Source organism: Pyrus communis, chromosome 7 (assembly GCF_963583255.1).
Source record: "Pyrus communis chromosome 7, drPyrComm1.1, whole genome shotgun sequence".
NCBI classification, from domain to species: domain Eukaryota; kingdom Viridiplantae; phylum Streptophyta; class Magnoliopsida; order Rosales; family Rosaceae; genus Pyrus; species Pyrus communis.
Window position 1 is genome coordinate 23,248,255 of NC_084809.1, and position 14,426 is coordinate 23,262,680.

General features: G+C 37.1%; 2 protein-coding genes across 2 annotated transcripts; both read left to right on the forward strand.

Moving 5' to 3' along the window:
• The first annotated feature begins 1,502 nt into the window (after positions 1-1,502).
• Positions 1,503-8,927, forward strand: LOC137738970 (methylmalonate-semialdehyde dehydrogenase [acylating], mitochondrial). Its single transcript, XM_068478438.1, has 19 exons — positions 1,503-1,622; positions 1,707-1,807; positions 2,058-2,129; positions 2,238-2,399; positions 2,490-2,568; positions 2,664-2,818; positions 3,148-3,211; positions 4,359-4,438; positions 5,310-5,375; positions 6,124-6,174; positions 6,287-6,438; positions 6,957-7,047; positions 7,270-7,350; positions 7,524-7,601; positions 7,900-7,935; positions 8,030-8,073; positions 8,159-8,237; positions 8,484-8,574; positions 8,724-8,927. The coding sequence occupies exons 1-19, from the start codon at positions 1,598-1,600 to the stop codon at positions 8,834-8,836; spliced, it is 1,620 nt and encodes a 539-aa protein (XP_068334539.1). The 5' UTR covers positions 1,503-1,597; the 3' UTR covers positions 8,837-8,927.
• Positions 8,928-10,408: 1,481 nt separating this feature from the next.
• LOC137739670 (uncharacterized) lies at positions 10,409-13,407 on the forward strand. The gene is made up of 6 exons (XM_068479331.1): positions 10,409-10,792; positions 12,156-12,311; positions 12,471-12,603; positions 12,695-12,734; positions 13,010-13,148; positions 13,232-13,407. Exons 1-5 carry the CDS (start codon positions 10,529-10,531, stop codon positions 13,095-13,097), a joined length of 681 nt encoding a protein of 226 aa, XP_068335432.1. The 5' UTR covers positions 10,409-10,528; the 3' UTR covers positions 13,098-13,148; positions 13,232-13,407.
• The last annotated feature ends 1,019 nt before the right edge of the window (positions 13,408-14,426 follow it).

Here is a 14,426-nt window from a genome sequence, read left to right on the forward strand (position 1 = left end):
ATAAACAGAAACACACTCATAAAATGCTCCATTTAGAGATCTACCGTTAACGTGTAATTATACAAAGCAATAATACTATTTAGATATACAAAATTAACCTTGTAATCGCCACTTCGAATAAATGTATGCATCAAGATAAATTAGCTAACTAGAGTGAGAAAACCCGCAAGATGAAATGACCAGGAGGACGACCATCATAGCTGCTTGAGATGTAGGCTTCTCCATATTTTTTTGATAATTCTGTGACGCCTGGGAAGATTTGATGCTGAATTCAAGGTTTGTTCTAATTTGCACTGTTGTATGGAGTGAGCCCTAGCTTAATGTGGGATCTATTTATAATACAGTTTTAGCGGTGAAGAGGATCTCAAAGTATCTGAGTGATGTAAGTAATTTCCAACTCTAGATTTGCTGTTCAGGAAATTAAAATCGATATTTACAACAATTTTATAGTTTGGAACTAAAAATCCTTAATTTCCATGTTTATTGTAGAATCTAAAATGGAAAAGATTTCAAATTAATTTCAGAGTAATATATTTTTTTATCTTAAATTCTATGTAAATACTAAAGAGGATCTTGTTTGTAGAGGATGTTGGGAAGTTCAATTCACAATGAATTAAATTATTTTAGTTGAATGAAAATAGTGTTTGATAGGTTGTGACCATTCATGAATAAAGTTATGATTTTTCAGTTAACAAGGATTAATTGAGTTGGCAATCTCGAGTATTTATTTTCTTTTATAAACAAAATAAAATTCTTGTTAGTGTGTCTATTTCTATTTTTCTTTACGGCTCAAAGTTAACTTAATTTCATGGTGCAGTGCACATTTTCTTGATTGAAAAATCCAATTGATGAAGTGGATGTGTGTACAAAAGTGAGATTTTGGATTTGATCAGAGCCAGTCCTAAGTTTTTTGTGCTCGGACAGAAAGCTTAAAATGTGTTTTTTTTTTTTTTTTTTTTTTTTTTTTTTAATTCACGAACATATATTAAAAAGAAATATTTAAAGAGGGATAGTACCTAGTGAAAGTTGGGGGGCATAGTACCTAAACCTGGATGATCAAAAGCAAATCATATACAGCCACTTCAAGCAAAACTCCTCCTTGAAATTTCAACCTTTAAGAAATCGTCTTCTTGCAATTTTTGAAGCAAATCATCAATTATATGATCATAATTCAAGTCTTCAACCTTATTATTTTCAATGCATAAGATTGTTAATCCATTTAGCCTATCTTGAGTCATAGTGGTCCGCAAGTAAGATTTTGGTAATTTCAATTTTGAAAAACATTTTTTTGCAGATGTCGTGGTCACATGTATAGTTAATAATACACAATAAGCAATAACACATTTGGACACATTCATAGGTATGTGTAAATATGCGTATTATAGTCAAATTTGCTAAATATGTCCAAAAGACAAATGGATCCAACGGGTGGGTGCAGTGGGTCAGTGGGTTCCACTCGAAAATGGACTTTCGGATAAGCATATGAAGAGATCGATACGCATCTTTAGTCTCATTATACTCCCGAGTGGGGCAGGCACTGGCACTTCTCAAGTCAGCTTCATTTCCTTCACAATTCATCCAAACACACAAATAAAACATGTTGCAGCTTTCAATTCCCAAAGGTACACAAACGAATTCAATCCAATAAGATTTTGATTTTGATCCATCGATCCGAAACATTTTCTGAATTTAATTGTTGTTTGCAGTGAGAAATTTGGAGGGTCTTCGGAGGGCTTCCATCTTTGCTTTCCGAAGCTCTCACTTCTCCACAGCCGCCGATCCGTTTTCCCAGCAGCCTAATCCTCCGGTAATCAATCTTACCTACCCTGCCTTATCTCCTGTTTGTTTCCTCGGAAAATTTAGCGCTTTCTTTCTCGGTAAAAAATGATGTTCCACGTCTATGTATTTATTTGTGGTTACTCAGTACACTTGGTTCCTATAATCTGTTTAACCTTGCTGATTCAAATATTTACCCATTTTATTGGAGTAGATTTCAGATTTTACAATTGATCCGAGACAATATATTAGTCTCATTTTAATCCGTTTTGTTGTATCAGAGCGTTCCCAATCTAATTGGTGGTGCTTTTGCGAAATCACAATCATCGGCGTCCATCGACGTTATAAACCCTGTAAGTGCATGACATGTATCCAGCAATTTCTTGGTTTTTTTTTTTTTTTTTCACTTGGTCCTTTATAGAACTCATTGTGTTTGTCTTGTATTCAAAATTATTTCGTAGGCAACTCAAGAAATTGTTTCACAAGTTCCTTTAACCACAACTGAAGAGTTTAAAGCTGCAGTGTCTGCGGCAAAGAAGGCTTTCCAATCATGGCGTAATACACCTGTTACGGCCCGTCAACGTGTCATGTTCAAGCTCCAAGAGCTTATACGGAGAGACATTGTAAGTGTGCTAGGTTTGGAGTCCTCCTCCTCTTTACTTAGTAAAAGTACAGTTGATTGAGCTATGGAAATTTCTTTATTCATGTTTCAGGATAAGCTTGCTTTGAATATTACTACCGAACAGGGGAAGACATTGAAGGATGCACATGGAGATGTGTTCCGTGGGCTAGGTTAGTGTCTGTATTTTGTCGTCGAACTGTTTTTGCGATTATTGGATTTCAGTGGGTGACAATGAAGCTCTGAGAATTTATTTTTTCTTATTCAGAGGTGGTGGAGCATGCTTGTGGTACAGCAACTCTCCAAATGGGGGAGTATGTTTCTAATGTATCAAATGGAATTGACACATACAGTGTTAGAGAGCCACTTGGTGTCTGTGCCGGTATTTGTCCCTTCAACTTTCCCGCAATGATTCCCTTATGGGTGAGTGAGCCTTCTATGCTTTCCCTGTTATATGATTGAAATGCCCACTACTTTTTTCTATTCTTTTTCATATGAATGATTTACCTTCAGGGTTGGTGTATCAAAGATGTTATTCCTTTTCCCTTCTATGTTTTAGGTTTCTTGTTCAAAACTTTATTGGGCATTGTATGCATTCAGTCATCTAAGTGCTTAGGCTTGCCATTACTGCCAAAACGCATCTGATATGCATCCTTTTATCTTGTTCTTGAGAGTGTCTTCTCACAAGTAAACAAACACTAGGTCATTTTAGCAAATCTTTTTTATGCTCTAGTCCTTTTATGCTACTGCAGATGTTCCCAGTTGCAGTTACCTGTGGGAATACCTTTATCTTAAAGCCATCAGAAAAAGATCCAGGTGATTATCATTTACTTTGACCTCGTATATCTACTCGTGGAACATTAGCCCCCTCAAGCTTTTGTTTTATAAAATTATATGAGTAAGAACATTACAAAAAGTTAATTTGCGGCCTAATGTTTGTGTAATTTTTTATCAACAATCTTTCCTTCCTTTCCCTTCGTCTATTCTCGTCTCGAGAGGTCTTGACGATACCCTTCTGGAGAACTACCTAGGCCCAGTCACAGGATCAGCCCTTTAACCTACGTCAAAAGAAGGACATTATATTATGTGAAGAAGTCCCGTTTGGCATGAATGATTCCCAGCAGGGGCAATTATCCGAATGAGGAGTATTTTTGTAGTAACATGTTTGCTTATATATCATAATAAGTTTTGCCACGAAAGGTATTCTTTTGATTTCAAGTTGTTGAATTTATTCATGAAACAAGAATTTTGATTGCTAGGAAACTTGGAAGAATGATATTCCTAAGGACCTGTTTGATAACCGTTTTTTAGTTTAGTTTTCATTATTTTGTTCGTAGAGGCTAGAGGGAGAAATGAGGGACAGGATGGTGGGAGAGATGTATAAGGAAACACGTACAAAATGAAAACTAAACCAAAAACCAGAAACTGTTTAAAGTGGTTTCACTTAAAAGAATTTTTTTTTCATTCATTCTTCTTTGTTTCTTGCTCTCTCTCCCACCACCCTTCTTCATCCTTCCTTTCCCCATAGGGAATTGTTATTAGCACTCCAAAAATCTCATTTGGCACTCCAAACTTTCTATAATTAGAAAGAAAAATACACTTGTGAGAAGTGTAAAATGAGATTTTTGGAGTGCTAATAACAGTTCCCTTCCCCATATACTTTAACCCTCTATCAAGCACAAAAAGTGAACTAAAACTAAAAACAACACAAGCCTAAATGATTAATTTTTGCGATGCTTTTTTATTAACATATTAGTTACTATTACTTGCTAGAATCTATCAAATGGAAGGATTTAATGAAATCACTGGTCATATCCTTAGATACCATCTTGATTGTCTAACATGCTATTATTTTCCGTAATGACCTATGTACATTGACTGGGTCTGTACATGCTGGCAAGGATACAATTTAATCTTCATGCTTAAACTTTGAAAGTGAGTTGTTATATTTTAATATGTGCAGGGGCTTCTGTAATTCTGGCAGAGTTAGCAATGGAGGCTGGTTTGCCTGATGGTGTCTTAAATATTGTTCATGGAACCAATGTATGACTCAGACTACTTTTACAAGCACTACTGTTATTGTCTTAAGTTCTGCCTAACTAGATGGCCAAATACTTTCTAGGATTCACGTAGGATCTTTAATTGATATTCACTCAGAAGATGTGGAAAATCTTTGATCAATGCATTTTAGATATATTTGCCATCTCATGGGTCATTGGTAAGAAGCAAAATAAAGAGATTCATAAAAAGAAAATATCTGTTTTCATTGCTTGGCTCTGTAGATTTATTTATTTAATTATTGCGTAAATCATTTGAAGGCCCCAGACATTAAATGTGAAGCATTTTACGTGCGAATTCCTTCATTATGAAGAAAAGCTTCCCCGTGGTTTGTATTGATAATTGATTGCTGCTGACCTTAGAAATATAAATGTAGTTCAGTAATGAGCTTCAGGTTAGGGATCCCCCAGATAAACTTATTTTTTGGGATACATTTGTAGGGCCTACTCACATTGGTTTCAACAATCCTAACAGTCTAGTTTTTAGGCCTCCTTCAAAGATCATCCTTGCAATTAACCAGTCAAGTAAATGGTTGTCAATTTAGTGTTTTAATGGTTGTCAATTTAGGATCATTGAATTTTATTTGGAACATGTCCCACAGGGTGCCCCTCTAGTAAAGGTTGTTTGAGGGATCCCTCAATAGAAGGGGACTTTGTAGTTTGGTTGCCTCTAAGTGTGAGAAAGAGAAGCTAAGAGTTTTGCACCTATAAATCTCAACAATGCTATATTCCATGTGTTGTACAGTTGTGTTTATGACTGCTTGAAAGACAATTTTTTTTAATTGGACGAAGTGATATTAGAAGTTTGCTACCTTTAGGGGATTTGATTTTCCTAAATGTATGTTACTTTGTGGCAGGATATTGTTAATGCAATTTGTGATGATGATGATATCAGAGCTGTATCATTTGTGGGTTCTAATACTGTAAGTTTACTCATAATGATCACAACCACCTTCCAATTTCTTTTACTTTTATAGTTTTCAGATTGTAGCTTGCAGTCTCGACAACCCTAATAGCCTTGTAGTTTTAACATTATGGATTGCTTTGCGGTTTGAGTTTATATTTAATCTTATAAACAAAAGAAAATGCCTGAGCATTAATTTTTTGTCAGATTATGTGGTTAATTATTGTTGTTTTCATGTATGTGCTCGCCTGCATATCACGTCACTGAGAATAAATATAATATTATAGTTTGTTCGTAGAAGTGAATTTTTTAATCAGATGGTTAGAGTTTTGAAGTATGAAGTTTTTTATTTTGAGTTTCTTTATGCATCTGGATGTTTTGTGGTTAGACAAGTTTGAACTGTTTCTTGTAGGGATAAGTTTGTTGGTTTCTGTTCAGACACCTTTAGTTGGTTCCAAAATTTTGCAACTTAAAATTTTCCGGGTTTAATATTATGCTTTTACATTGGTTGTGAACTGTTGTTCAAATTTATAAGTTTGCATGTCTGTTTAGCAGTATAGTTGCCGATGTAGCCATTTAAGAGGACCGATATAGCCATTTAAGAGGACCGATGTAGTTCTGGAACAAAAGAACATGCTTTTACCAAATTCTCCCTTTGAATAACAAAATATTAGATTTCTACCTTTTGCAATTTTTTTGTTCATGTCGTATCAGTTGACTGACCCTAGCTGTATCCTTACACAATGTTCCTATGTTTACATCAAAAGGCTGGCATGCACATATATTCAAGAGCTGCAGCTAAAGGGAAACGTGTTCAAGTAAGTCCGCTTCATATATAACAGTTGTGCTTTTGAGCCAAATGGTAGCTTTCATGCCCTTGAAACAGTTGAGGGTGAAATTTATTGTTTCCTGATTTGACTATTTCTCCAGACCAATATGGGGGCAAAGAACCATGCCATTATCATGCCTGATGCTAGTGCTGAAGCTACTTTGAATGCTTTAGTTGCTGCGGGCTTTGGTGCTGCAGGACAAAGATGCATGGCACTCAGCACAGTTGTCTTTGTTGGAGATTCAAAGTCATGGTATTATTATTACTATTATTTTTAAATTTCATAAGGTTTAGCCTTCTAGTTCACATTAGTGTATCCATTTTTGATTGAAGGCTGAAAGCTTGAAACTTACCTTCAGTGTTACCAAAGGAAGGTTGACCTTCAGTGGCCTGACCTTTTGAATCCATCTCCACTTACTGCTATCACAATGTTCTAGCGAATCCATCTCCACTTACCGCTAAGACAATGTTCTATTTGCTAGAAGGCTTCTCCAATATGTTCCCTAGGGCTTGAGAAGGATGAAAAACAATGCACACCCTTAATCCTGCTTTCTAGAAGACTCCTCAGGAAAAAAAAAAAAAAAAAAAAAAAACCCAAGAAACGATTTTAGTAAAAATTGATTTCTTGTCTGTGTCCATTTTGTTAGTGTACACATCACCTAAAACCTTGTCACATTTCTCTCTTGGTATCCCAGATGTCTTGTTATTTCCATGTAACCTAGGTTTTAATTTGATTACTGTCATTAAATTTTAGCTATTTAACTTTTTCAGGGAGAACAAACTTGTGGAGGCTGCCAAAGGTCTGAAAGTAAATGCTGGAACAGAACCTGATGCTGACCTTGGTCCAGTAATTAGCAGACAGGTAAGAAAATTAAAGGGTTTTTTTTTTTTTTTTGTCCTGCCACCAATCAGATTACCAAATAGTAATGTTGTTGAAGCCTAATTTTTATATATTATCTATCATATACTTGAATGAGTAGTAACCAAGTAGCATATTTGTTGTTAAAGTGGCAACTCCTTGACAGATAACATCCTCTTTGCTCTTGACTGACTGATAACAATTGTTTACCGGGTTCATTCACAGGCAAAGGAACGGATATGTAAATTAATCCAATCTGGTGTTGAAAGTGGTGCCAAGCTATTGCTTGATGGCAGAAGTATAGCGGTATTTTTTTATGCTTTCTGACTTAATGCTTACTTGCTGCATTAGATGCCTCTGATATTTTATTGCAAGTGTCGGCATGTGTTCTGTTAGATAACAAGTATGCTTAAATGACTCAATTTTTTTCAAAGATAATCACTGGTCAGTTATCTACTCATTTATGGGTGACAAAACAGGTCCCGGGATATGAGCATGGCAATTTCATTGGTCCTACAATCATATCAAATGTTACAGCTGACATGGAGTGCTACAAGGTATTGTCTGTAGCTATGACATCCACATAATTTGGAGAACTTAATGGTTTCAGATATGGTCCCTGTCACTTTTTTGGGGTGCTTTTTATTGGCACTCCAAAAAACTCATTGTGCACTCTTGATAAGTGTATTTTTCTTTCTAAACATAAAAACTTTGGAATGCACAATGATGTTTTGGAGTGCCAATAACAGCACCTTTTATTTTTTTACTCAAATTCGATGGAGTTTCTAAAGGAAAAAAGTTACTTAATTTTATGCTGGGATGGACTTGATTGTTTTTCGACCTTGTTTTGTGCAGGAAGAGATTTTTGGTCCTGTTCTTCTTTGCATGGAGGTATGTTTATTGATTCCATTCGTGTTTCTCTGCGATTCATCTTTCTCATTGCCTGGTATGGGTGTTAACAAATTTGATTTCTTCTTAATGTCAGGCGGACAGCTTAGACGAGGCAATAAGCATTGTTAACAGAAACAAGTACTCATTGATTTTCTTGTTGCCTTAATTAGCTTTAGTGGAGAAGAAAAATATATTGTTCATGTGAGTGAATTATTTTGAGCAGATATGGCAATGGAGCTTCTATATTTACTACGTCTGGGGTAGCCGCAAGGAAATTTCAGACTGAGATTGAGGCTGGACAGGTAAGTCAAGTTCCTAAGCATCTGTTGCAGCTGAGTTAGCAAGAAAAGTAATATGAACTATGGAGATTAGTTGACGGTAGTATATAACAGCAGATTTGTTAGTTTGGCTCTGGTTGGGAATGGTTTACCATTTTAACTTCGAGCTATATTCAGTTAAACTGTGATGGCTACATTGATACGTTTAATATCAATTTCTAACTTGTTTTACTCGCTTTGTATCAATTTCTAACTTTGCGCATGAAATAGGTTGGAATCAATGTTCCTATTCCAGTTCCCTTGCCCTTTTTCTCTTTTACTGGCAACAAGGCATCTTTTGCAGGAGATTTGAATTTCTACGGTAAAATATTTATCACCTCTTACGCAAACTTGTTATGATAATAGCAATATTTTCTCTCGTTTCAATAGTTAATTGTTCAAAAGCTGGTTGTATACAATAAATTACCTGGATTTGGTCAATTGTAAGAGTTTGTTTGCTCTGAATTACAGGCAAAGCTGGTGTCAACTTTTTCACACAGATCAAAACAGTTACTCAGCAATGGAAGAATCTACCGGGCAGCAGTGCGGTTAATCTCGCAATGCCAACTTCTCAAAAGGCCTAGTTTCCTTCATTACAAATGCCCCTTTCTGGAACTCGTCTGAACATTACAATAAAATCAATGTCAAGTTCTTCAATATATTTGCTTTCTTCCACATTTGTTTCTCTTTTCACACCCCCACCCCCTTTTTTTTTCTTTTTCCTTTCAAAGATTGTAGTGCATCTTACATCACAAGAATTGCACCATATTCTGGTGCTTCGTACCGTTTGAGGTGAGATCCCTTGATAATCTCACTATGGCAGTGCACGTTACAAAGATTGTAAAGTTTACTTCTTCGTCATTGGAAATTTGGAACTTCATCTTGGTTCATTTGTTCGGTTTTCACCTTTTCCTTAAAACTTGCGACATGGTCCTTTTCATTCCATTGTTGGATGCACTTGATGCACAAAATCAATGAGACTTTGGAACAACGTGAAATGTCAATTTTATGATCTTTGTTCGGTTGTTTCGGTCATTTAGTGATGATAATATATAAAGAGATAGAGGTAGGTAAGCAAACACAAGATGCGCATTGTTCACCGTCCACAGGGTTGAGGAGTTCTCATTAATAGTGAAGAGGTTACACAATACATAGGTTAAGGGTTTAGTGTTACGTTCACGGGGTTGAGGAGTTCTCATTAATAGTGAAGAGGTTACACCATACATAGATTAAAACATAATCATCATTAGTGGGTTTTAATGCCAAGTTTAAATACAGTAATGAGATTAGGGATAAATTGTAGGAAAATGATCTTCTTTTATATTTGTGGAGAGTTTTCGGCTTTCGTCCGCGATCGATGTGACTCTAAGAGTTTTATTCTGACATTAACATGTGTCGTTCTATGATTGGCCTTTTGGTTGGAGGAAAACACTTATGCTTCGTGAACCTCTCAATGAGCCCTTGAAGGTATAAAGTTGACCGCTGTTTAATAGTTTCGGGATTGATCAAGTATGGCACAAACACACCTTTTTTCGATTTATCAGAATTCTTTGAAGTGTCACTCGTTCTACTATTTCCGGGCTCCTCATTAGGCCGATGAGATTGCTTTGCAGTTGAAGCCGGTGTAATTTGTGGCGTAAACGCCTTGTCTCCTGCTTTCAGTACCACAATCTGCCAAGTGTTTTCTGGACTATTTGTCTGCCGCGTGAAGGGTCCTTGATCCGCTTGATGAACCAGGTGCTAAAAGTTTGGGGATCCGTGGTGAGGCATGGACAGAGCATCGCCAACTACAAGTCTAGAAGACGATCATTCCACTAAAATGTGACATAACGTATTATAGCATTATCATTGGAAATAATTAATCCCCGAAATAATAATTCGTTTATTGTTAGGCAATGTGCCCTCTCCAATGTTGAACATATTCTTCACCAATATCGAACATATTCTTCACCAATATCGATTTTAAATGACTAAATAATCGTCTGATTTTGATTAAGTACTAACAAGAATCTTCTAAAAAGATTTTCACTGTAGAAGTGAGGTGATTCCCACACCATTTTTTAACTATTTTTAAACGTTAAATTAAATAAATAAATAAAAGTGAATTGCAAAATAAAATCAGGATAAACTTAAAACTACCAAGAGAGTCAATACCACTAATCTAATTCGGGTTAACTGGAGCTCTACCCGGGCCAACCAGACCCGTGTCCGCTGTCGGTAACAATAACGCGGCACGCACACCGTTACTCACATTGCGTTTGCTTTGCTTTGAGAATATGAATGTTCTTGGCGGTGGCGGCTATGGCGGCCTCTGGGGTTGGAACTCCTCATCCCCCAGAAAACCCAAGCAGCCAAGCAAACGCCCATTCGATTCCAAATCCCAGTCCTCCTCCAATTCCAATTCTGTGGACGCAACCGGAAGAACCCGTCACTGGTTCCCCTTAAAGCAAGCCGCCACGGCTGGCTCACTGGCTCTGACGGGAGATACAATTTCTCAGCTCACACAGCGCTGGAGAAAAGCAGAGGCGGAAAACCAACAGGTTTGTCTAATTTAACGTCTCTTTCTTGGCTTTATTTAGCTGCTTGGTTCCTGAGAAAATGTAGGATAAAGATAAATCTTGGAATTTTATAATGTGTTTGGTTGCTGAGAAAATGTGGGGTAAGGAAAATGTTTGGTTGCTCAGAATATTTTGAGGGTTTATAAAGTTTGAGGCTTGGAAATATTTATAGTTGGGGTTTGGAGTGAAAAAGGACCAACTTTTCGGTCTCTGGCTGTGTAAATTACTCGATCCATTTCCGTATGGCTCATGATACATACCCAGGCACCCCTTTGAAATGCATATCCCATTTTTGCACAGCAGGGTTATGAAAATCCACGAGAAGCGACTGGCCGTATTGTACGCCAATTGCATTTTAGCTTATAAACCCGTGGATATCGAGGTTTGTAACTGAGAGTTGGTTATGTATTTCTGAGTGCAGCAGCTACTTATTAATTTGCTGGAATGTTGTTTCTTATAACTGTACCAAAGTTGGCGCGAATGCTAAACCGGTGCTCCTTGGTTGTATGTGTTGTGTTAAATGAAGGAAACTCTTGGATCTCGTTGTTTTAAACTGACTAGAAAGAACAAGTGCCTCATATGGTTGGATGGCCCTGTTAGACTACAATTTCCCAGCTTATAGGTTGTTACCCGCTAAGCTATTGCTTAGCCGAAGATTGTGGATTCAAGTTTGTAGCAGGTGAAATGATGGATCAACACTTTGGGCTGTAGATCTTGAATTTCTTTTAGACTTTTGGCTCCGCTAGCGAACACAATTCTAGGTTCGAAACATATTACCTTAATCTTTTTTGCGGTGACAAATCTTGTATGGGTTCTTAAGAAAGGGAAGCTGTCCATTTTTCGGGAGAACTCTTGCATGGAAATGGAAAAGAATCAAGTCTCTTTTGGAAATGGTAAGATCTTTGGTGCCAGGAGGAGTTGACCTGTATCATCTTGACTGGGTTCTGTCTTCGAAGGATACCCCTCATCGATGAACAAGTGGAAAAGTTATCTTGTCAGTTTACGGCAACGTCATTCTTATGTGTGGTCTCAACCAGGAAGGATTTATGTAAACCAATTATCCAAGCATTCACTTAATTTTTTCTGGGTTATTTTTCAAGTATGTGACCACACATCTCTGTGGTGCGGAGTCAAATGCTAGAAAATTCATTTATAATGGATAATGTTATGAAGATCATGGTGTGCCTCCTAGTTGATTTGTGTGGTCCATCCGCTTGATGACTCTTTGTAGCTCCGTTAATTGGTCTCGTCTTGTCTAATCTTTATAGTTTATGTCTTGTATGGATGCTTTGGTACATTAGTATTTGTGTTCCTTTGAGTTTAGTGACCAAATTCTCTTTGTTAGGATGTAAAACGTGCTCTCCTCTCAGACCATGATTGGCTTCGTGCACTGCGGATGACTTCCTATGGGTTTCTTTTGTATGGCCCTGGTTCTTATGCCTGGTACCAGTATCTTGATCATTCTTTGCCTGCAAAAACTGTCGAGAACCTACTGCTGAAGGTTCGACCTCTTTTACATCAATCTTGAGGTATTATGACTGTAAGGAACTCTGAAAAACCCCAAAATAAATTTTGAGGAAACAAAAAATGAAAGTAAGCCTAGTTTGGAAGGTATCTCACCTAATTTGGAAGGTATCTCATAGCTTTTTTCTACTTACAGGTTTTGTTAAATCAAATTGTGGTTGGTCCATGTGTGATTGCTGTTGTTTTTGCATGGAACAATTTATGGCTAGGGAAAGTGTCAGAGCTTCCAGGGAAGTACCAAAGAGATGCTCTTCCCACTTTACTTTATGGTAAACTTCTTTTGATTGTTATTTGCATTCACTTTGCAGCTCAGATTTCATAAACTCATATTTTCAGTTTTCGTTATATTAATTTGTGCAGGGTTTAGGTTCTGGATACCTGTCACTTTATTGAATTTCTGGTACACCATTTTCTCTTCTGCGATTTATTTCCTCTTTTTTCTGTCTCCCTTGGTACGGGAAATTTGGCTGTGCCTCCATTAGTGCCATCATAGACAGTGTTGGAAATCGTTTATAAACTACTTATTTTCTACAAAGATAATGAAAGATTTTTTGCAGTGGGTGATGGAAAAATTCTTTTCGTATAACATCGTACTCTGGCATATAATTCACTTTTAAATACCAAATTAAGTGGTAGCTTTGTGTAAAAATTTGACCGGAATAGCTTTCTATACAGGGTGGTTCCTCTTCAAGCTCGTGTAGCTTTCATGTCTGTGGGTTCAATTTTTTGGAACTTCTGCTTGTCTTCAACTATGAGCAAGTAACATCTATGCATTTTATCAACAGTTGTCAGCAAGCAGAACTTTGGTCACGAGGTATCTTCTACATCTCCGATTGCTTACCTTGCTTTGAGCTTCATAGTTCTTCCTGTTTTATGCTATTTCTTTACTCGCTGCAGGTTGGTTTGGGAGTCTGACCACAGGTTTAGAAGAAAATGACGACCTGAAGCAACTTTTTAGTTAAAAAATGAAATTCAAGCCCTTCGAATTCGAGGATTGTTATAACAATGTGGACCTTAAGTTCTTTTTCTACTAGCCATAAAAGAAGAAAGGAAAGCTGATATGTTTCTTAACATACCTGATCATTACCTTCATCTTACACGTAATTTTCCATATGCATGACTCATACTGAATCAAACAACATCCTCCGTGAAAGAAAGGTAAGAATGTTTAGAATTGAGAAGCCTACTGAAAGCTGAGACTCAGAGGAATAAACTTTGAGAACTGGCGAGTGCACTACAGTGGACAAAATCCAAGGCGCACAAGCATCTGTAAACTGTTGATTGACTCGTAAGAATGAGTGATTGATTGTTCGGTTGTGTGAATGTGTGTGTAGCCAATGCTGGGAAACCTCTGCCGTAGAGTGCATTGTTATCTCAATCACATTGCGGAAACAGGAAAAGATAGAATCTGAGACAGATTGGAATCGATTCCTACGTTGTTCTTTTTGTCGAGTCTACGGTAGCTTTTCTTGCACATCGCAGCAGAAAAAAGCATCTACAACACAAAAGATGACAATCTTAATTGACAAGGATATATGTAAACCTTGAAGAAGAGGAAGGAATAAAAACTCTTAAAACCCCAAAACCTATCAACAATATTGCATAGGAAGTTCAAACTCCGGAGATAGACAGAACATTAGACATCATGAGCAGTACCAACAATGCCTATTCTCCTCCTCTTCCTCTTCCTCATCCTCGTCTAACCTACCATGAGCCGCTTGACTTCTTCTTCGGGATTTTTTAGGACGATGATGGTGAATGGGCTTTTGGGAACCCTGTTGCTCCCCTGTATGATAATTTTCAAGACACTCAAGTAAGTATGGTTTCTTTCCCTTTTTCTTTATGAAACCGTGTATAGGTTATGACATAAACTATTTTCGTTGCATAATCAGGTTACCAGCACGGGTGCGTCGGATTCAAGGCGACCATTTGAGGGAACGCTAGCACTTGCAAGACCTCCTGGCTTAGCAGGGTAATCGCAGTCAAGACCACAATTCACATGCAGCTTTTTCTTTTCATTTTTTCATGTCATTGATTCACGTATCAATCAAATGATTTTTACGCATATGTATTTGGTTTAGCATCAGTTCAT

Excerpts from the sequence above, each read along its gene's own strand:
- LOC137738970 (XM_068478438.1), top strand. The coding sequence starts at position 1,598 with ATGTTGCAGCTTTCAATTCCCAAAG. Across the intron at positions 1,623-1,706 it reads GCAGCTTTCAATTCCCAAAG|TGAGAAATTTGGAGGGTCTT; the intron begins GTACACAAACGA and ends TGTTGTTTGCAG. Across the intron at positions 6,439-6,956 it reads GTTGGAGATTCAAAGTCATG|GGAGAACAAACTTGTGGAGG; the intron begins GTATTATTATTA and ends TAACTTTTTCAG.
- LOC137739670 (XM_068479331.1), top strand. The coding sequence starts at position 10,529 with ATGAATGTTCTTGGCGGTGGCGGCTATGGCGGCCTCTGGGGTTGGAAC. Across the intron at positions 12,604-12,694 it reads TCTTCCCACTTTACTTTATG|GGTTTAGGTTCTGGATACCT; the intron begins GTAAACTTCTTT and ends TAATTTGTGCAG. Across the intron at positions 12,735-13,009 it reads GTCACTTTATTGAATTTCTG|GGTGGTTCCTCTTCAAGCTC; the intron begins GTACACCATTTT and ends CTTTCTATACAG.